This window comes from Heloderma suspectum, chromosome 3, assembly GCF_057233095.1.
Source record: "Heloderma suspectum isolate Gila_16-S chromosome 3, 16-S_ref, whole genome shotgun sequence".
Classification (NCBI taxonomy): domain Eukaryota; kingdom Metazoa; phylum Chordata; class Lepidosauria; order Squamata; family Helodermatidae; genus Heloderma; species Heloderma suspectum.
The window spans coordinates 178,753,187-178,774,396 of NC_139460.1; the positions used below are offsets into that span (position 1 = coordinate 178,753,187).

Consider the following 21,210-nt stretch of genomic DNA (forward strand, 5'->3'; position numbering starts at 1 on the left):
CACAAGACACAAACAAACCAGGAAGTCTTTTGTTAATCAGAGTTTCCTGCTTCAGCTACGTTGGGAAGCTGTGGCTACCAGGCTTGGTACAAACCAGGATATTAACAACGTCAAACCCTGCTTTAATATCCTGGCCTTTTTTGGAGTTGGTAACCATCATTTCCCAGTTCTGATGAAATAGGACACTATGATTAATGAAATAACTTGGTTTCTTTTTGACTTGTATGAAGGGAGGAATTGAAACGGCTGCATGTGCATGGAGAGACTTTTTCATATCTTTGCTTATTAAGCCAAGATACTGATCATCTGAATGCTGTCAATATAATAGTCAAAAAATGAAAGAGTAAACCAGGACATTGGGAACCAATTGGAGCAAGTCAGCTGTAGGAATCCAAGGCCTAATTGCCTTGAAGCAGTTGGTATCGAATGCCATAACTTAGCATTTTTTTCACCCAGAGATGGCTCTCAGCTCCATCTTTAATCTCAAATATAACTTCTAATGAAGTCAATTTTTACACCAGCAAGTGTATAAATCAGGGGTGAGCAATCCTACAGATATTGTAGTGTTCTGTAGCAGTTTCCCAGCAATTTTCAATACCAAATCAATGGGTGGGTGGGGGTGTTGTCATCACAAATTTCAATGGTGCGAGGGAGCTGTATGGAGCCCACATGGGGCCCATGGGCTGCACGTTACCCACCTCTGTTGTAAATTAAGGCATAGCAAAAGTGTTTTTTTTTTCGTTTCTCTTTTCTGAAGACTCCTAATCATGGTGTTCTTGGTGAGATGTCAATAGTGGAGCTGCAAGAACGCTTAGCCTTGCTGAAGGAAACTCAGAAGAAGGCAGAAGAGGAGAAGAGGGATCTGATAATCCATGAAAAACTCACTAAAGAACAGCATCTTTTGGGCAAACTGGAACAGATCTCCATGTTCAGAGAACAATTTGGAAGAGCAGCTGCATTGAAGTTAGTTTGAAGTACACTACTATTTATAACAAATATTTATGGATAATATACTTACAGAAATTGATAATGTACTTACAGAAATGAAACAAGCAATTGCTCTTCAAATTACTATGTAGGAAATATCTTTATTTTATTACAAATGTCAGACATTTGGTGAATGTTAATGTTTATGGGTAATATTTAAGTTTTGGGGTGGAAGGCAGCAGGAAACATCAGTAAATGCTGACATTTAACATTGAATCTGAACCCTAATCATGCGCCCTCAGTAAATGATCAAGGTTTACCCTCATTTCTGTTGATATTTACAAAGAATGTGGCATAAATTTAAAAAACTAGATCATTTTTACATTCACCAGTTCATATCAAGAACCACTAAATGTCTTCAATAGTAAAAGACCCAAGCTATCTATTTGTAACCTTCACTGTCCATTTGCAGAGTCTGAGGGTCACAAACTGGGGAGATGGGGGTGACCAGTGTATGGAAGGGTCTTCACTGATAGCAGAGACCACCTAGCATGATGATGAGAGGGTAACACATGTACGTTCCCTCAAACCACTGAGAAACCCCAGAGGCAGAAGGCAATGTGCAGAAACTAGCTCAGGGAATGCAAGGCTAGGAAATTAGCTGAGGAGAAGTGAGTGCAGTTTGTTTCCCCTCTGTCAACATGGCACCATTTCTTAATCAAGGCCACTAGCCTGAATCCCCAGAGCGCTTGTGTGTGCTGCTGTCTTAGTTTTCTCCACCATTCGAGGCAATGGGCAGAAGCTCTCCCCTGTCATTCCTTGTCATAGGGGGAGGAGGATAGTACAGAAAACCCAGCAGTGTCCTTTAATGGCTGCATGCTTTCTTTCCCCAGGTCCAATGGAGGAGAGAATGTGAGGGTACAAAAGGAGAAGTGGTGGAGGGCAAGAGTTGGGGAAAGGTGAGCAAGGGAGTTTGAGGGCAAGTAGGTGGGTGAGGGCAAGGAGGAAGGAAAGTGATGGGTTGAGAGCAAGGCATGAAGGAAAGTGAGCGGGAGAGTTAAGGGTGAAGGGTGAGACGCAGAGATAAGTGGGGAAGCAGGAGCCAGTGATGGTAGAAGGGAAGAAGCAAAGGATTTCATTTCCTCCCTTTGTTCCCCCTCCCTACTTTTTCTTCTTTTTGCAGGTCCCCACTTACTTCACCATACTTTTCCTCATTTGGAGTGTAATCCTATTGATTCCGCCCTCAATGATTGTAAGCCCCCAAACTTGGAGGCTTACAATAATCCTGTGCTGGGCAGGAGGACTGGCAGAGGCAATCTTCACCTCCCCGTCCTCCCACCCTGCATTTTTTGCTAGATGGGCTTCTTGCCTGTCTAGCAAAGGTGCTTCAGAGGCGGAGGGAAGGAGGCTAGCTAGTTCATATCCTGGACTCTCCAGTCTCTTCCCTACCCACCGAAACACTCCCTTTTCCCCCTCTCCACAGTGGAGTTCCCAACCTTGGAGAGCAACTGTGCCAGCTGTGAGGGGGAGGTGGGCAGAACTCTGACTCTCCCTTCCAAGGTTGGAGCGCTCTCTCCGAACTCAGAGCAGGGACTCTGAACAATCCTATAGCCCCTCAGATGCTGTCTAGGGGCCATAGGATTGCTCCCTCCACGATAAATGTCATTACTAGGTTCACTTGGGCCAGTCACTATCTGTCAGACTAACCTACCTCACAAGGATAATACATGGATAAAATGGAGGGAAACAATACATGCATTACCCAGAACTCATTTAAGCAAGGATGTGATACAAAGTAGATAGCTCAGTAACGTTTTTAAGATTTAAAAATGGGTCTGGTTTAGTAAAACTCATCTAGTTCTTTACACCTTTTATAGTTAGATGTAGGCAATGAAATGGAAGCACCATTTTAAACATACTTTGGCATCAAAATAATTATTTTTGAAGAGAGAGAGATGTTCTACTTCTAATAGAAGCAGCCAAGGTGTTTCTCCTGCTCATTCTGCCACCTTCAGGATGGACTAGCAGCTGATGGATTTTGTTCAGGAAAAGAAAGCCAGGTTATGAGGAAAATGCATATTCAGATCAGGAGCATCCGTGGTCCAGCTCCCCTTATTTTGCATTGTACTTCTATACATGTCTAGTAAAAAGTGAGATCTGTTGAATTCAATTATACTTCTGCCGTGGTAAGTGTGTATAGCAGCTCTTCCCACCATTGGTTCCCAGATGTTGTTGGGACACCCATCATCTCCGACCATAGGGCCTTGCTGATGGGATAATGGGAGTTGTAATCCAACAGCAATTTTGATCCGTGCAAAATTGCCCAGGCAGGAGAAGTTAAGATGACCCTAGGACTACAGATCCATAGGAATGGGTCAAAATTGCATTGTCCTTGCTGCTTCGGGTACTGTCTTCAGGTGCTGTGATTCTTAGATATTTCGGGCTTCCTGGATTAATTTGCAGACCAAAGTGTTTCTCTAAGGTGGGAAGAGCCACTTTCGGTTTACTGGAGTACAGAAACATGTCGCCAGCCAAGAGGTTTATGGTGTGCATTGCCCCATTTGTATTTGCCCTTTTGATATTGGGGTTAGTCCTTATCTTGTTCTCTAGAATTTCAAATTAGAAGAGCAAAGAACAGGATCCCATTAACCTGGTTATTGGGAGATTTGGGACAGATAAGAGGAATTATTTCTTCAAACAGTGCATAAACTATGGGATTCGCTACCACAAGATGCAGTGAGGGACACCAATTTTGAGTAGTTTAAAAGGGGATTAGAGAAATTCACAGAGGATAAGGCTATCAGTGGCTACTAGACTCACACCAAACAAATCAATAGACCCAAGAAGTGATTTACAGAGTGGCCCAAAAGTAGGTATACAGTATGGTTTATTTGCATTTTATTACATTGTTTATTACATTTACATTTGTTTAACACTGTTTAATCTCATAAGTGCTCGAAATGTATTCCATCAACATTGCAACATTCCTACATGTCCTACAACACCTTCGCTGGACAGTGCACCCCACACTGTGACGCCTGGCTGGTTCAGTTGAGATGTGATAGTCAAATGAGGATTTTCATCTGCCCAGTACACACAGTTATGCCTGTTCACGTGGCCTGACAACTTGAAAGAAGCCTCATCTGACCAGATGATCTTATCAAGAATGTCTGGTTCGTTAAGATTTGCTTACGCATCATCTCACAGAATTGCAACCGACGGTCTGGGTCATCCTCCAGAAGACCATGTAACAGTCTTGGACGGTATGGCTTCAATTTCAATTTACGCATTAAGCGTTTGCAAGGACGTTCTAGGTATGGCTAGCTGCTTAGACGCACATCATGTGGACATTTTCGGACTATTCACAAATGTCAGAGCGACTCTCATCTCATTTTCCTCTGTCATAGACGTCCTAGGATGTCCAGATTTCGGTGCATTAGCCACTGCACCTGTTGCTTCAAATTTATCTCTAAGACGATAAATTGTCAGAAGTGTTGACGGAGGAGTGTCAGATGCTTCTTGCCATGCTGTGCGCACCCGCTCGGCATTTTCAGTCTTCCATTACTGCTTTAGAATCCACTTTCTTTGTTCTTGACTCAAGTTTGCTGCCATCATTCACAATATCAGTAAAAAAAATAACTAAACAAACAACTGTATACCTACTTAAGGGCCTCACTCCCCTCACTGTCTACACTTAACTGATTTAACTGTCACTCCCTGTCACTCACTCTTCCCAACTGTCATTCTGACTCCACCCACACATCTTCTACTCACACATTCTCTCCCCCTCCCATCAACATTCTAAACAACTGTATGCCTACTTTTGGGTCACCTGGTATTATACAAAGAAGCAAAATATAAACCTTTTACTTCAAATGTATGTGTGGTGTACGTACACCCAAAAATTCACATATACGTATCATATGTCAGGCATACAACAGTACTTGAAAGGACAGAGAATATCACCCTAAGGGGTATTGTGGCACACTGTACACATTGTGGCTCAATGTAACCAGTTTATAATGGGAACATGTACCTAAAATCAGTATGTCATGTGTACATATTCATATGGTTGAACTCATATGTGCAACGGTGCCATTAAACACCCAGGGTCTATTTAACATGTACCAAACGCTTCTCAAGAATACAATAGGGTGTAGTATCCACCATACAGGAAGTGAATTCAAAATGTCTTTATAATACCAATAATAAATAGTAGTAGGTTGTCTTAAACTATACATGGCATGAGAAACATTACAGTATTAAGGACACAAGGTCTCTGTTTAACAATGTACAAAATCTTGCTCAAGAATACAATGGCATGTAGTACCAACCATACATAAAGTAAATTCAAGGCGTCTCTATGCAGCAGTAATAAATGATGGTAGGTTGTCTTAAACTACAAAAGATATGATAAACATTAAAATATGTAGCAAGATTAAAACTCCCAAATGTGATTCTTTTTTCTGTACTTGGTCAGAATGACAAATCTTGTTGTTTAATTTTCTTTATCTGGCAGCCAAACTTTGTTCCTCTCTGTTACCATCCTCTGTTTAAAGAAACCAAACAGGAAGACAGTAAAATGATAACTTGCCTCAGAAGCCTGAAGCAACTATTACAAAATTTACTTCTATCATTAACTGTTACCTGAGAACTTGAAAAATATTGGAGTGCTTCAGTGAAACCATTTGTGAAAAACTATGCCAAGCCAGGGGGAAAATTTTCCTGTTATCTTGAAATAGCAAAGTAACAGAGTAAATGGTTAGAGTTCGTAACTGGTTGCAGTCAAATAAAGTTTTCTTCATAATGGCATTCAGAGATTTTTAACCTTACCACAAATGTTCCAGATTTTGCTCCTAACTTGAGAAAACAAAGAAGCATGGAGGAGGTAGTCTGTGGCTTGTTCAAGAAAGAACGCCACCAGATGACTTTGTATAATGAAATCAAGATCGGCTGCCATAATGTTTGTATAATGATTAAAGAGACAGAGTGACTTTGGAAGTGAAGACCTTGACTAATCATATAAATCAAGAAAAAAGGGAAGAAGAGGTCCAACTGATATAAGAGACACTCAATGATATCACAGCTGGAATGAATGTGAGGAACTATTTACAGAAAAACAGATCTAACTTATTGTTTAAACCCTTTGGAGACATATGCTAATTTATGGATCCAAAAGGGTTCCCTTTTAGCTAATGCCTCAGTTAAAGAAATACGTTTAAAAGGAATGTGATGAATATATTCCAAAGCAAAAAACCCTAAATGAATCAGGTCAATGATGGTGTTGCAAAAAAATGCATGGTCAGTGAGGCTTCCACATTCTGTGTGCCTATCTTTTATGCTCTGTGATTCTTAACTTGAGTGGTCTGGAGGGACACCTGATAGTATAGATAACATAAATAACATAAATAACATGATCTGAGCTGCAGTTGGTAAACAAACTTAAGGTATATTTTTTGTTATCCACAGGATTGAAAATCTCCTTAGTTTGTAGGGATTGTGGGCAGCACATACAGTGTCCACACTTACAATGTCCCATGGATGCTATTGCACTCATGTCCTACTTGTGGGTTTCTCACAGGCTGCTGGTTGGCCACTGTGTGAACAGAATGCTGGACTAGATGGACCTTGGTCTGATACAACACAGCTGTTCTTATGTTAAGACCTCACACAAGAAAGTTTTATCCTAGGAATCAGGTAGCTCAGCTGATGGCTGATGTCTCTGCATTACAGGCCCAGCTGTCTGCATCTATGTCTCCCCACCACAAGTATCCTGTAGTACCCCCTGAGAAGTTTGATGGCATGCCTGACTGGTTCCCGTCTTTCTTGGCCCATTACATTCTGTACATGGATCTGCACCCAGAAGACTTCCTTGATGACTGGACCAGGGTAGGTTTCTGGATCAGCCTTCTAAGGGGGTCTGCTGCTAAATGGGTGACTCCCTATCTACTGAAATCTAGCCCCCTCCTGACAGACATTTCGGGATGTATGGCTCAGATGCATCTGACCTATGAAAACCCTCAGAGAGCTGTGACTGCCAGTCGCCAAGTCCTACAGGATCAATTAGATTGAACTAAGCAGGCATACAAGCACTTCACAGATCAACAGCACCAACCTTGTCCAGTCTTGGCTGTGGGTAATCGAGCATGGTTGTCCACCATTCCTACATGCGACTCCATCAGGGCAGGAGAACAGTTGCGGACTATGCTAATGACTTTCACCTGCTGGCCCAAGACTTGGCCTGGAAGGAAGTGGCCTTCCAGGCCAACTGACGGACCAGTTCCAGGAGGGTTTGGCTGATGATATTCTGAATGAATTAGCCCAAGTTGAAGACTTCCAACTCTATAGACCCTGATCCAACAGTGTTTGAGAATAGATGGCTACCTGGAACACTACCATGCTGCATGCCATCCATACACCTCAATGGAGAAGCCTCTGCAGCTGGGAGGATCTTGACCTTGATTGATTTCTGAGAAGAGTTGCTGCTGGCTGGCAAGCCTGTGCCTCTACTGTGGGGCACTATGCAGCCACTTGTCCTGCCAAACTAACGTGACCCATGGTTTCAGGAAAGGCTGCTCCCCCCAGGCCTAATACTGGAGGCACTCCTGCTGCTGCCAAGAGTCCAAGATATAGGTAGCCTTATCCTCATCCTCCCAATGCACTGTGAGGGGACGAGGAGTGGGCCAGAAGAGCGATCTTGGGAGGCCCATATCTCTAATATGGGCCAGAAGAGCGATCTTGGGAGGATGCCTCAGATGTTCATGCCCCAACCCTCATCCATTATTTCCATCACCAGCATCTGACAACTCAGCCAGAGGGGGACCATGGGGAGGGGAATGATGTCATCCCCCACCCGCCCAGGAATCCTCTTCCGATGACAAACTGGAGCCTCCTGAGCTAGATGTTCCTGGGGAACAAGTTGCTTCATGGGATCCTAGGACTATCCAAGAAGGTCCTGGGCCCTCAGGAGGGAGGACTTCAGATCTCAAAAGATGGAAATCTCTGTTTCCAAGTCAGATTGTGATGCTGAGCCACCACTCAGCCCTCAAGAATGCGGCACTGAAGGTACACGCTAAGACCCTGGCCAGGTGAAGGAGTGCCTGCTTGCAGAAAAGGACTCAGGAGTAAAGGCCTCATTGTGAACAAAGCCCTCCTTTTGAATAGGATTTTTGCCAGAAGGCCTGTACTGAACTGCATCTGAGCCCTGGGTGGGGCTCTGGAAGCAGTGGCTGTATAAGCTTTCATTCAGAGCCTACCAATTGCTGGAAACAACAGCTTACTTTCAGCTCCAGTATCTTGTTTTCTTGTCCTTGCCTTGTGACTGAACTTCTGTGCTACTGACCTCTGGACTCCTGCTTGACTGTTTTTGGACTGCATTTCTACTTCACTACTCTCCCATGTTTTGACCTTGGCTGTGCCTCAAACCTTTCTCCTGGCACCTACTTGCCTGTGCTCTGACTATTGCCTGTATCCTGACTATTCCTGCCTTAAACGGATTCCATAGAGGACTGATACCTTGGTGCCTCACTATTCACCTGCCTATTGACTAGCCTGCTGGATTCGTGCCTTTATTTGTGTAACAGAATCTGACCCAGCCAGAGCAGGACAAGCTGTCAGACCAATTACAGGATGAAATTCTTTCACTGCTTTTGCTGGATATTGGTTTTGTCACTGTCACATCCTCTTACCAATTCCCTGACATTCTTTTAAACCATTGTCTCTTTGATGCAGTGCAGTTGGTGCACATTGGGGCCGCTGGGGTGAAAGGCAGGGCAGTTAATGGTAGGCAGAGCCAAGGGGTACTTTTGCAGCCTTTTGAAAACCACCGCGGCCTTTTGAAACCACAGCAGCGGCAACCCATTGCACAGAAAAGGGAAATTGAGGCAAATTAGTGTTAAGATAATGTCTGCAAAGCAGACTGATAAATAGAAAAAAGATGGGGGGGGACTCACAAAGGAAGCAACCTACCTTCTGGAGACAGCTTCTTCTGCTCCCTTTCCTTCAGTCTCCTTCAAGGGCCTATCTGGAATGGGAAGAATAAAAACAACAACCAGGTACACTGATTGACTGTGTGTGTTCTGCAGGCCCACCCTGTTCACAAATACCTGGATCCTCATTGGCTCTGGGGAAAACAATCAGGATCATATTTGGCGACCCAGCAGAGCATCCAAGAGTACCAATCTGCCTGCTTGCTGCCTTCTTAGACAAATTCATTAGTGACTGAGAATGCCTTAACCAACCGAGAAGAAGGAAGGAAAAAACAGAGTGGGCAGGCGTGTTCCACCCTAGACACTGCTACCAACAGTAATGGAAGTCGGGAAGAGATGCTCTCAGGGGTGGGAATGGTGGCAGGGCCTTAAAGAGAAATCATCCCTGGTTTGATTGTTACCTTTAGGTGCCTTGGGCTTAGTCGGTATGAGAGCAATAAAGCTGTGGCAACACCTTGCCTGCTTATATGCCCCGCCCCACCCCGCCCGTGACCTTTTTTGTTGTTACTTTCAGTGGTAGTCTTTCAGAGTAGGGAATTTTGTTTCACTGTTTTGCAAATTGTTTGGAGCCTGGGGATCAGTGAGGTATCTTTCTCTGCCTTTTCTCTGACTTTGGAGGGGAAGGGGAGAAAGATGTCAGACAGCTTTGCAAGGCTGTTACAACCAAGGTGCCGGTGAGAGAGGTTTCCCTATCTTTCAGAGCTTGGAGGAGAGGGGGAAATCTGACTCTTGGGGCTTGCAAAATAGGGAAAAGATCGCAGGCACAGAGCAAAAGGCTTGCACCTGCACTCTGCCCTCATGCTGCCAAGATTTCATAGCAATATGAAGGCAGTGTGCATGTGTGGTTATCAGGTATCTTTTTGTTTGTTTTTCGTCATCGTTTGGGGGGCTTAAGTGTGGATTTTAATGTACTTCTGCATACCTTGGGGTTCCCGCAGGTATGCTTGAACCTTCCTTCTGTGTGTGGCTGCACCATTTTGGCTACATACCCCATATGAATTCAGCTTCAGAGGGAGTGATATTCTGAATTCACTGGAATCAGCCAACGTTATGCCAGTTTCCAGGAGCAGGATTTTGCCAGTTTCCAGGAGCAGGATTTCCCTCATACTAGCATGTTCCTGGAAACTGGCATAAACGCAATCCAATCCCTTCTGTCCCCAAAGCTATGTGCCCAGGAGGGGATTTCCATAAAGCTCGTGGAGCCCATCCCCCTCTGGCCCTTTGCTGTGTCTTATGACACAGTCATAAGAATGCACTGGCCATTACCTGCTCAGAGAGACCCATAAAGCACCTGTAATATATAGATTCAACACATTTTCCTCCTCAGGGCACAAGTGCATGAGCATGCAGCTCTGGGGAGGTGAAGTACCACTAGATCTATATATGGAAGGCTGCATGGCTTTCCCATAATAGACAACATTCTGCATGGGCATTGTGCATGTGCTCAGCTAATGACCCGTGGGGAAGGGGTTCCATCAAGCCATAGAGGGGTTCCCTTCCACATGTACTGTTCTGTGAACTGCACAAGCTAGAGAGACTGGATCATGCCTAACAATTGTTATTTAGCAGGTTTAGTATCTGAGGTTTGGGGTACTGTTGTAGCTGTCCCCACATTTCAGAAATGTTCTAAATCTGATCCAGGAAATGATCACAAACTAGTTTGCTATGCAAAGCACTTTTATACTTAACTAACTGATCAGATAGAAGAAGAAGCCATTTTGGCAGGTTAACAAGCAGTGTTTAGGCAGGGTAGAGCCACTGAAGATCATTCTTTTGCTCTAACAAAAGAGCAAATATTTGAAAAAATCAGAAGGTGTTCTGTATTTATCAATGTGAAAATGGCATTTGATTCAATCCCTTGTTTGAGACTTGGGGGTAGGGGGAATTGCCTTTTCATTTATACATAAAATACATATTTTTTTCTAATTAAAAGTTTATATAACAATACCTGGCTGAAGGTGCAGTGTACCAGAGATGGACAGCTTACAAATCCTGTTCCATGCACAAATGGGATTACACAGGTCTGCATTTTAGCTCCTCTTTTCTTCAATTTGTATGTTAATTATATTGTTGAGCTCTAAATGTCTTCAGTCTATCATGCCCTCAAATAGGCTACAAAAATAATTTCTTTCTAAGGGCACAATCCCATTGAGATAGATGTCAGCTGCCGAGCTTGGAGGCTGATGCTTATCCAGTGCACGTCAGGAGCATGACAGGGATCCTCTCCTCTGAGCTCTGCTTGCCCTACATTCTTGGCTAGACATGTGATTTCACATGACTAGCCGGGGCTTCGGAGAGGGGGCAGGAATGGGCCTGAAGATCCCATGGGAAGCTGTGTAAAGCGGCTTCCACAGTCTCTTTCCCACACCCAGGAATGCCCCCTTTTTGCCCTCTCTGTGCTCCATTTTACAAGCAAAGAGAGGCAGCCCCCATGGTTCTCCCCAGGCAGGCGTCAAGGAAGAGGGGGAGTGCCATTTCCTGGCGCAGAGCACTGTCTACAAGCTCAAGAGCCAGTAAACCAAAACGTCCTGTGTCTAGTGGCCATAGGATTGCTCTTCCCCTGTATGCAGACGATGCTGTACTTCTATCCCAGACAAAGTGAGTTTGAGAAGACTGATGGGGGCATTTTCTGAATGCTGTCAATAAGAACACCTAGTGGTGAATTATAACAGGGTTTCACCATTGAAGTGCTTAATTTTTGCTGATTCATGCTTCATAAATTGAAATTGTAATAATATTTTTATACCTTGTCCACCTAATTACATTTTTGTTTTCCTATTTGCTTTGCAGGCAAGAGGGAAAAAAAATTAAAACTCCGTTACGTGAAGGCATTTTGAAAGATGAGCGTGTTTTAGATCTACAACAAAAAATTGTGGAAAAATCCATGGCACGTAAAATACAAACTGAATATTTAAAAACTACATCCCTAAAGTTCAGTGAAGGGTCAAAGAGATCTTGGAAGTCAGAGAAAGTAAGAAAAGAAAGATGATGCTAGTTATTGTTTTAGGCTGCAATCCAGAATGATTCTTAAGCAGCCCTTTCCCCTGCCATTCCTCCACTCCCAGTACTCCCATGGCTGCTTTTCATTATAAAAAACAACAACTTGAAAGACTATTACAGTTGTCTGGCATACAGTCAGGGCCAGAAATATTGGAATAAGGATAACTGTTTTGGCAGTTGGCCTCTGTACACCACCACATTGAAGTTGAAAGGAAACACACCCAGATGGGAGTGAAGTCAGGACTTTCAGCTGTAATTCAAGGGGTTGGACAAAAGTGGGGCACTAACCATTCAGGAAGGACAGCCAGTGGCATACACACACCTCCGTCATTGGTGGCTCATAAGTAATGGAATGAATGGCTGACAAGCAGCTGCATGGCCAGGTGTGGCCTGTTTCCTGGGTACCCCATGATCAATCAAGCAGAGAAAAGGCCTGGAGGTGGTTCTGAGTGTTACATTTGCATTTGGTAGCTGTTCACTGGAACTCCCAACCTGAGGCCCAAAGAGGTGTCCATGCGAGTGAAGGAGGCCATCATTAGGCTGAGGAAACAAAATAAACCCATCAGAGAGATAGCAAAAACATTGGGAGTGTCCAACACAACAGTTTGGAACATCCTGAAAAAGCTCTTGAGGAGGTCGGCATGTCATTGTCAACGTCTATAGTCAAGAGACAACTTTATGAATGTAAATACAGAGGCTTCACAACAAGGTGCAAACCACTGGTAATGCTCAAGAACAGAAAAGCTAGATTAGCCTTTGCCAGCAAACACCTAAAAAAGCCTGCCCAGTTCTGGCATAAGGTTCTTTGGACTGATGAAACCAAGATGAACTTGTACCAGAATGATGGGAAGAGAAAAGTATGGAGAAGGAAAGGAACAGCTCATGGTGCAAAGCATACCACATCCTCTGTCAAACATGGTGGAGGCAGTGTTATGGCATGGGCATGTATGGCTGCCAGTGGAACCGGGTCACTGGTGTTTATTGATGACCTGACTGCTGAGAAAAGCAGCAGGATGAATTCTGCATTGTGTAGGGCTCGACTTGCTGCTCAGCTTCAGCCGAATGCTGCCAAACTGTTAGGACGCCGGTTCATATTGCAGATGGATCATGACCCAAAACATACAGCAAAAGCTACCCAAGAGTTTCTCAAGGCAAAGAAGTGATGTGCTTCACTGGCCAAGTCAGTCACCTGATCTCCACCCAACAGAGCATGCTTTTCACTTACTGAAGACAAGACTGAAGGCAGAAAGACCCACAAACAAGCAGCAGCTGAAGGCAGCTGCAGTAAAGGTCTGGCAAAGCATCTCGAGGGAGGGAATTCAGCATTTCGTCATGTCCATGGGTTCCGGACTTCAGGCAGTCATTGACTGCAAAGGATTTTCATCCAGGTATTACAGGCGATCCTTAACTTTTAAATGATGTTGGTTTGTTCCATTACTTATGAGCCACCAACGATGGGTGTGTGTGTATGCCACTGGCTGTCCGTCCTGAATAGTTAGTGCCCCACTTTTGTCCAACCCCTTGAATTACAGCTGAAAGTCCTGACTTCGCTCCCATCAGGGTGTGTTTCCTTTCAACTTCAATGTGGTGGTGTACAGAGGCCAACTGCCAAAACAGTTATCCTTGTTCCAATATTTCTGGCCCTGACTGTGTATGTCTAGTTTGGCTATCAGCCTGATCCTTAGGCATGTCTTATTCTTCATACAATTGTAGACTTTAAGCTTTGTGGCAGATTGCCAGCTTGTTGTCTTCTTCCATGATATTTCTTTATGCATCGTAACTCCATTTTTGCCTCTTACTCTCAACCTCTACAACCCCTTTCTTCTACCAATTTGCTGCTTTCAAATTATTAATGAAGAAGAAAACCATAAATAGCAGGCATGGGCATTCTTAGAAGATGGCATTCCAGGGCATACACCCTGAATCTTTTGAGCTGTCATGATGACATTATCTGCCTTAATCCAAGCCTGCCTCTTCCCTCAGTAACCCACCTTGCAGTGACTAGGACACCTTAGAACTTGCACCCTCTATTGGTCTGCTAAGGGAGTAACATGAAGGCAGCAACCTATAAGCTATAGGAGAAAACGCCACCTTTCCTTCCAGTCCGCTCATTGTTTTTTCTCCCTACCTTTCTACTCTTACATGCCTACTGCTGGGGCCTTGCTTGCAATGAAAGTAGAAAAAGAGAGGGGAAGGGCAGAAAGAGCTCCCTATGAAATATTGCCATTTTTCACATAGCATCTGGTTTTTCTTCCCCAAACTGGGTTTGTTTTTCTTCTCACCCAACTCTTTGGGAAAAGTGGATTCACATGGTTGCAGAGAAAGGAATCTGGGGCTATTTTGTCTGCTAGTTATGTATTTATTTTTATTATTAACATTTATATACTCCCTTATCTTCTAAAAAGCCATCAAGGCGGTATGCAACAATTTAAAACAATAAAACCTTGAAACAATAAAGCCAGGAGCAATGAAACATTAAAACTACACATTTTAAAAGGCTAAATTGACAAGATGCATCTTAACACCCTTTCTTAATGCCAAGAGAGTGGGGCTAATCATAGTTCTTGAGGGAACACATTCCATAGTTTGGGAGCAACAGGGGAGAAAGCCTTTTCGTGTGTGCCCAACAAATGGAACTCTGCAGGTAATGGCACCCTCAAAAGGGCCTCTCCTGCAGATCCTGGGCAGGTACATAGCAAGACAGACAGCTTAGATAGCCAGGTCCTTAGCCATTTAGGCTTTGAATGGTTATAACCAAAACCTTGAATCACATCTGGAAAGCAATTGGCAAGTGCTGCAGGTCTTTCAAGACTGGTGTAATATGGTTCTGATACTGTGCCCCTGCTAGCAGCCTAGCTGCTGCATTTTGCATCAGTTGAAGCTTCCAGACACTCTTCAGAGGTAGCCCTACGTAGAGCATATTGAAAACATCTAAATGTGATATATCTAAGGCATAGATAAGTGTTGCCAAGTGAGACCAATTCAGGAAGGGTCACAGCCAGTGCACAAAATGTAATTGTGTAAATGCATTCCTTGCCACCACCACCACCTGAAAATCCAGGCATAGCATAGGATCAAGGAGCACTCCCAAGCTATGGACCTAATCCTTCAGGGCCTTGCAACCTCTTCCAGATCAGGTTGAATTCCAATTCCTGAATCAGGCTTTCTACTGACCAACAGTACCTCTGTCTTGTCTGGATTTAATGTCAACTTGTTCACCTTCATCCAGCCTATTATCTAATCCAAACAACATTTGAGGGTTTCAATGGCTTTCTTGGTGTTAGGTGACAAAAAGCAATAGAGTTGGGTGTCATCAGCATATTGGTGTACCTCACGTCAAAGCTCCAAATACCTCTTCCAGCAGTTTCATGTAAATATTTAACAACATGGGGGACACCACAGGCCAATGGCCCTGGAGTTGAACCATAACTCCCCAGCACCACTTTCTGGACACAGCCCAACAGAAAGAGCCAGAACTACTGCAAAGCAGCACCCCAGGGCCCAGCCCTGCAGGATACTATGGTCGTTGGTATCAAAAGCCATTGAAAGTTCCAGGAGAACTAATACAGTCGCACTCCCCTGATCTAGTTCCCAGTGTAGCTTCTCCAGCAAGTTGACCAAAGCAGTCTCTGTCTCATATCCCGGCTGAAAGCCTGATTGAAATGGGTCCAGATAATCAGTTTCATCCAGGTGCATGTGGAGTTGAGATTATCCAGCAATGCAGTGACACGTTTTAATAAAAACAAGAGTAAATTCGGGTGAGGGGAGACAAGTACTGCTTTCTTATACAATCTTGTGTCTGTCTACTCAGGAGTAAGTCCCATTATGTTCAATTGGACTTACTCCTAGGAAAGTGTACATAGGATTGCAGCCCAGCTTACTTTGCAGGGAAATTGCAGCCTCATCCTCTACATATTTACTCAGAAATAAATCTTGAGTTGTGAGCATGGTACTGTAACCTTAACAAAGTGTCCATCCCATTCTGCTGATTTGACTTTCAACCCAATCCTGTGCATGTCTTGTCATTTGCGGCTTTCCTTTTTGCATGGACTCTGGCTTCATTAGTGAGGGAAAGGCACTTGGTACATGCTTCAGCAAAGGAGATTGTTACCTTGTCGTGGTGCTGGAGCTTGAGCACCTCAATGACGTCATGAGCTAAACCGTGAAGGGACACCCAAGACGGGAAGGTCATGGCAGAAAAGTCAGACTAAATACAATCCCCGGGGAAGGAAACGGCAACCCACCCCAGTATTCTTGCCATGAAAACTAAATGGATCGGTACAACCAGAGATATGTCGGTATACCATCAGAAGATGGGACTCCCAGGTCGGAAGATGGTCAAAATGCTACTGGGGAGGAACAGAGGATAAGTTCAGCTAGCCCCAGATGTGGTGACGCATCTCAAAGCCGAAAGGACGGCTAGCAGCCGATGGTGCTGGTGGTGAACGACAAATCTGATGTTCTAAACATCAACACACCATAGGAACCTGGAATGTAAGATCTATGAGCCAGGGCAAATTGGATGTGGTTATTGGGGAGATGTCAAGATTAAATATAGACATTTTGGGTGTCAGTGAACTGAAACGGACTGGAATGGGCCACTTCACATCAAATGACCACCAGATCTACTACTGTGGACAAGAGGACCACAGAAGAAATGGAGTAGCCTTCATAATTAATAATAAAGTGGCCAAAGCAGTGCTTGGATACAATCCAAAAAATGACAGAATGATCTCAATTCGAATTCAGGGTAAGCCATTTAACATCACAGTGATCCAAATATACCCCCCACCACAGATGCTGAAGAAGCAGAAGTAGATCAGTTCTGTGAGGATCTGCAGCACCTACTGGATAGTTTGCCAGAAAAAGACATTATTTTCATTCCAGGAGACTGGAATGCTAGGGTGGGTAGTCAAACGACACCTGGAATTACAGGCAAGCATGGTCTGGGAGAACAAAATGAAGCAGGACGTAGGCTGATAGAATTTTGCCAAGACAACTCACTGTGCATAACAAACACTCTCTTCCAACAACCTAAGAGACGACTTTATACATGGACTTCACCAGACGGTCGACACCGAAATCAGATTGACTACATCCTTTGTAGCCAAAGGTGGCGGACATCTATGCAGTTGGTAAAAACAAGACCTGGAGCTGATTGTAGTTCAGATCACAAACTTTTTATTGCACAATTTAGAATCAGACTAAAGAGAATAGGGAAGACCCACAGATCAGTTAGATATGAGCTCACTAATATTGACTATATTACTATAATAATATAGGAATTATTTTTAAACAAGCAATGCACGGAAGCGGAAGAAGATAATAGAATAGGAAGGAAAAGAGACTTCTTCCAGAAAATTAGAAACATCGGAGGTAAATTCCAGGCAAAAATGGGTATGATCAAAAACAAAGATGGCAAAGACCTAACAGAAGCAGAAGAGATCAAGAAAAGGTGGCAAGAATATATGGAAGATCTGTATAGGAAGGATAATAATATCAGGGATAGATTTGACGGTGTGGTCAGTGAGCTAGAGCTCCTGAAGAGTGAGGTGGAATGGGCCTTAAGAAGCATTGCTAATAACAAGGCAGCAGGAGATGACGGTATCCCAGCTGAACTGTTTAAAATCTTACAAGATGGTGCTGTCAAGGTGATGCATGCCATATGCCAGCAAATTTGGAAAACACAAGAATGGCCAACAGATTGGAAAAGATCAACTTATATCCCCATACCAAAAAAGGGAAGCACCAAAGAATGTTCAAACTATCGAACAGTGGCACTTATTTCACATGCCAGTAAGGTAATGCTCAAGATCTTGCAAGGTAGACTCCAGCAATTCATGGAACGAGAGTGGCCAGATGTACAAGCTGGGTTTCGAAAAGGCAGAGGAACTAGAGACCAAATTGCCAATATCCGCTGGATAACGGAGAAAGCCAGAGAGTTTCAGAAAAACATCTATTTCTGTTTTATTGACTATTCTAAAGCCTTTGACTGTGTGGATCATAACAAATTGTGGCAAGTTCTTGGTGGTATGGGGACCAAGTCATCTTGTCTGCCTCCTGAGGAATCTGTATAAAGACCAAGTAGCAACGGTAAGAACAGACCATGGAACAACGGACTGGTTTAAGATTGGGAAAGGAGTACGGCAGGGTTGTATACTCTCACCCTACCTATTCAACCTGTACGCAGAACACATCATGCAACATGCTGGGCTTGATGAATCCAAGGCTGGAGTTAAAATCGCTGGAAGAAACATTAACAATCTCAGATATGCAGATGATACCACTTTGATGCCTGAAAGCGAGGAGGAGCTGAGGAACCTTCTGACGAAGGTGAAAGAAGAAAGTGCAAAAGCTGGGTTGCAGTTAAACCTCAAAAAAACCAAGATTATGGCAACCAGCTGGATTGATAACTGGCAAATAGAGGGAGAAAACGTGGAGGCAGTGACAGACTTTGTCTTCTAGGCACCAAGATTACTGCAGACGCTGACCGCAGCCAGGAAATCAGAAGACGTTTACTACTTGGGAGGACAGCAATGACAAATCTTGATAAAATAGTTAAGAGCAGAGACATCACACTGACAACAAAGGTCCGCATAGTTCAAGCAATGGTATTCCCTGTAGTAATCTATGGCTGCGAGAGCTGGACCATAAGGAAGGCTGAGCGAAGGAAGATCGATGCTTTTGAACTGTGATGCTGGAGGAAAATTCTGAGAGTGCCCTGGACTGCAAGAAGATCAAACCAGTCCATACTCCAGGAAATAAAGCCAGACTGCTCATTTGAGGGAAGGATATTAAAGGCAAAACTGAAGTACTTTGGCCACATAATGAGAAGACAGGATACCCTGGAGAAGATGCTGATGCTAGGGAAAGTGGAAGGCAAAAGGAAGAGGGGCCGACCAAGGGCAAGATGGATGGATGATATTCTGGAGGTGACGGACTCGACCTTGGGGGAACTGGTGGTGGCGACGGCCGACAGGAAGCTCTGGCGTGGGCTGGTCCATGAAGTCACGAAGAGTCGGAAGCGACTGAACGAATAAACAACAACAAACATGCTCAGAAGTATTTCCCCCATAATTTAGTCCTGTTATTGAAAACCAACTCCATGGCTGAATCCTGGTGAAGTCTTGGCACAGATTAAATTATGTGGAAGAGGAGACACGGAGACATAACAGGGATGGGGTAGAGGAGAGTTGCCATTCCCCCTATCCATTTTTATAAAGAGTTGCAGGAGGTCGGAAAACTGAGGAGGGGACTTGTGTGGAGGGAAACAGAATGCATGTGATCTTGTAGTTGTCTTGCAACAGGTGTGGTCAGTGCTTAATTTCTAAAAAGGGAATGCTGTGTGGGATGTATTTCATCACTATTAAGTGTATGGGGGGGCGTTAATTGTTCATCAGTGAAAGAAAAGATTTCTGCATATGCTCAGATGTACTCTTTCACTGATTTTGCTAACATTAGTGAAATTTAAATAAATTCTAGTAATTCTAAATTTGCATCTATCTGTCTATGTCACATAGCAAGTTCGTGTCATGGGCCTGTGCCCAAATCTTTTCAGTACCTAGTAATGCCCCTGATAACAGCCAGGAATGTAATTTGTTAATTTTGGCTAGATAACCACTAGCTGACAGCAGTAAACAGTCATCATTTGGTGAAGGAGCAGTTACTTGAATTGCCTGAAAATTGCTACTAGTCTTACCTGTTGATATGATACATTAATTTTCACACATTCAGGGGTTAAGGTATGAAGAAAATTCATCCCCAAATTAATTGGCCAACCATTCCAGAGTGAAAGAATAATTTATATAGGCAAATCCAGAAAAGTGTACTGATCTGAATGTACTCGTGCAGGGTCTAGACATACACACTCTGATTTCCTGAATAGCTCAGTGTTTCTACAGCATTTGTTTACCCCACTCTGTTGGATTTCCCCTCTGTCCAATTTATCACTATGGCAGGTGTGTCCAGCATAATTATTTCCTCTTTCTCTCTGGGCATAAGTGTTGCTAAGACTGCTAATCAAACTTGCAACTAGCAAGACAAACTTCTTGTAGCTGAAATTCTGCCATCCAAATTGCTTCATTGGGTTATCCTCTGTTTTTCTCTCTACTTGCAACTGTGATTCCCATAAGTAAACAAAGAAGTCATATTCATGAACAAAATTGTGCATGTCGATCATACCATTTGGTAATCCATCCTTGTAAACCACAGTGGTATGTACACACAAGAAAGAAAGCTTTTTGGGGCATGTATATGCAGTAGGACTGTTTCACTTTACACAGAGGAATCAAGCTGTTACTTACATGCAGTTTACTTCTGTGCATGGATTCAGTCAAGCGTGAAGGCACCGCAGACCAGGGTTTGTATTTGTATGTACAGTGCCGAAGTGTTAGACCCTGTGCATACAAGCAAAACCTCGCAACTGGGTTTTTTGAAGAGAAAATATTCTTGGCAGAAGTTCACACAACCAACATGACAATATCTCTAGTCATGACAATATGTCATGTCTCAACTGGAATAAAGACTGAGAAAGGGAACATGTGGAGGGAAACATCCTTCTTGATCTAATTGTGCCTCTGGGGTAGCTGAGGCGCTTGATGAAATCATAAAATGGTATTCAAAAACTAAAATGGTCTTCAAAAACACACTGTTTGGAAACCAGTGACTATTTTAGAAAGATTACTCCACACTTTTACACTTCTAATAGGAGATGCCCTCTGCCCCCCTTTTGTGGTGGATGAGACAGTAAAAATGCATTATCTATATTTTGCTTCAACAGAAATCTCAGCAAGGGGATCACTGGAAGAAGTTGGAAGAAAGTCGACAACGACAGTTTAAGATGCTTCAGCATGATTTTATGTCACGAGAAGTGGCTCAGAGAATGATTGCAAATGAGGCTATGAGAACTGGAACCACTGCCTGTATATTGCGATCTTAAGTTAATCTTTCTAAATAGCTTTCTGTTTCTAGACAATTATTTACCCATGCTTCTCCATTTCTGGATTTGTCTCTAGAAAAAACTACTAGCTAGATTTTAAAATCAAATACTATATTACAGTAATTGGCAGCTGATTTTCACTCTGTTAATTTGTCAGAACTATTAAGCCTTAACTTTTTGAGCTGTCTATGGAATGGTAATATTACTGGAGATCAAAAGAAATGACAATAATGAGCATATGCTGCACAGTTTGTTATTTTTTCAAATATAAATATGGAAGAAAAATGCAAATGCTTGGTAAAATTTTCTCAAATAAACTTACTAGAATCATTTTACCTCTTCAGCTTTGCTACATTT

The 21,210-nt window shown here is 43.3% G+C and overlaps 1 protein-coding gene across 1 annotated transcript in view; it reads left to right on the top strand.

Moving 5' to 3' along the window:
- Positions 1-21,210, top strand: part of CFAP99 (cilia and flagella associated protein 99) — a 123,823-nt gene extending 102,613 nt beyond the window's left edge. The window contains exons 14-16 of the mRNA XM_084845050.1: positions 758-963; positions 11,706-11,886; positions 20,695-21,210. Of these exons, the coding sequence (XP_084701176.1) occupies positions 758-963; positions 11,706-11,886; positions 20,695-20,853 (546 nt within the window). The 3' untranslated portion in view covers positions 20,854-21,210. The remainder of the gene's footprint in view (positions 1-757; positions 964-11,705; positions 11,887-20,694) is intronic.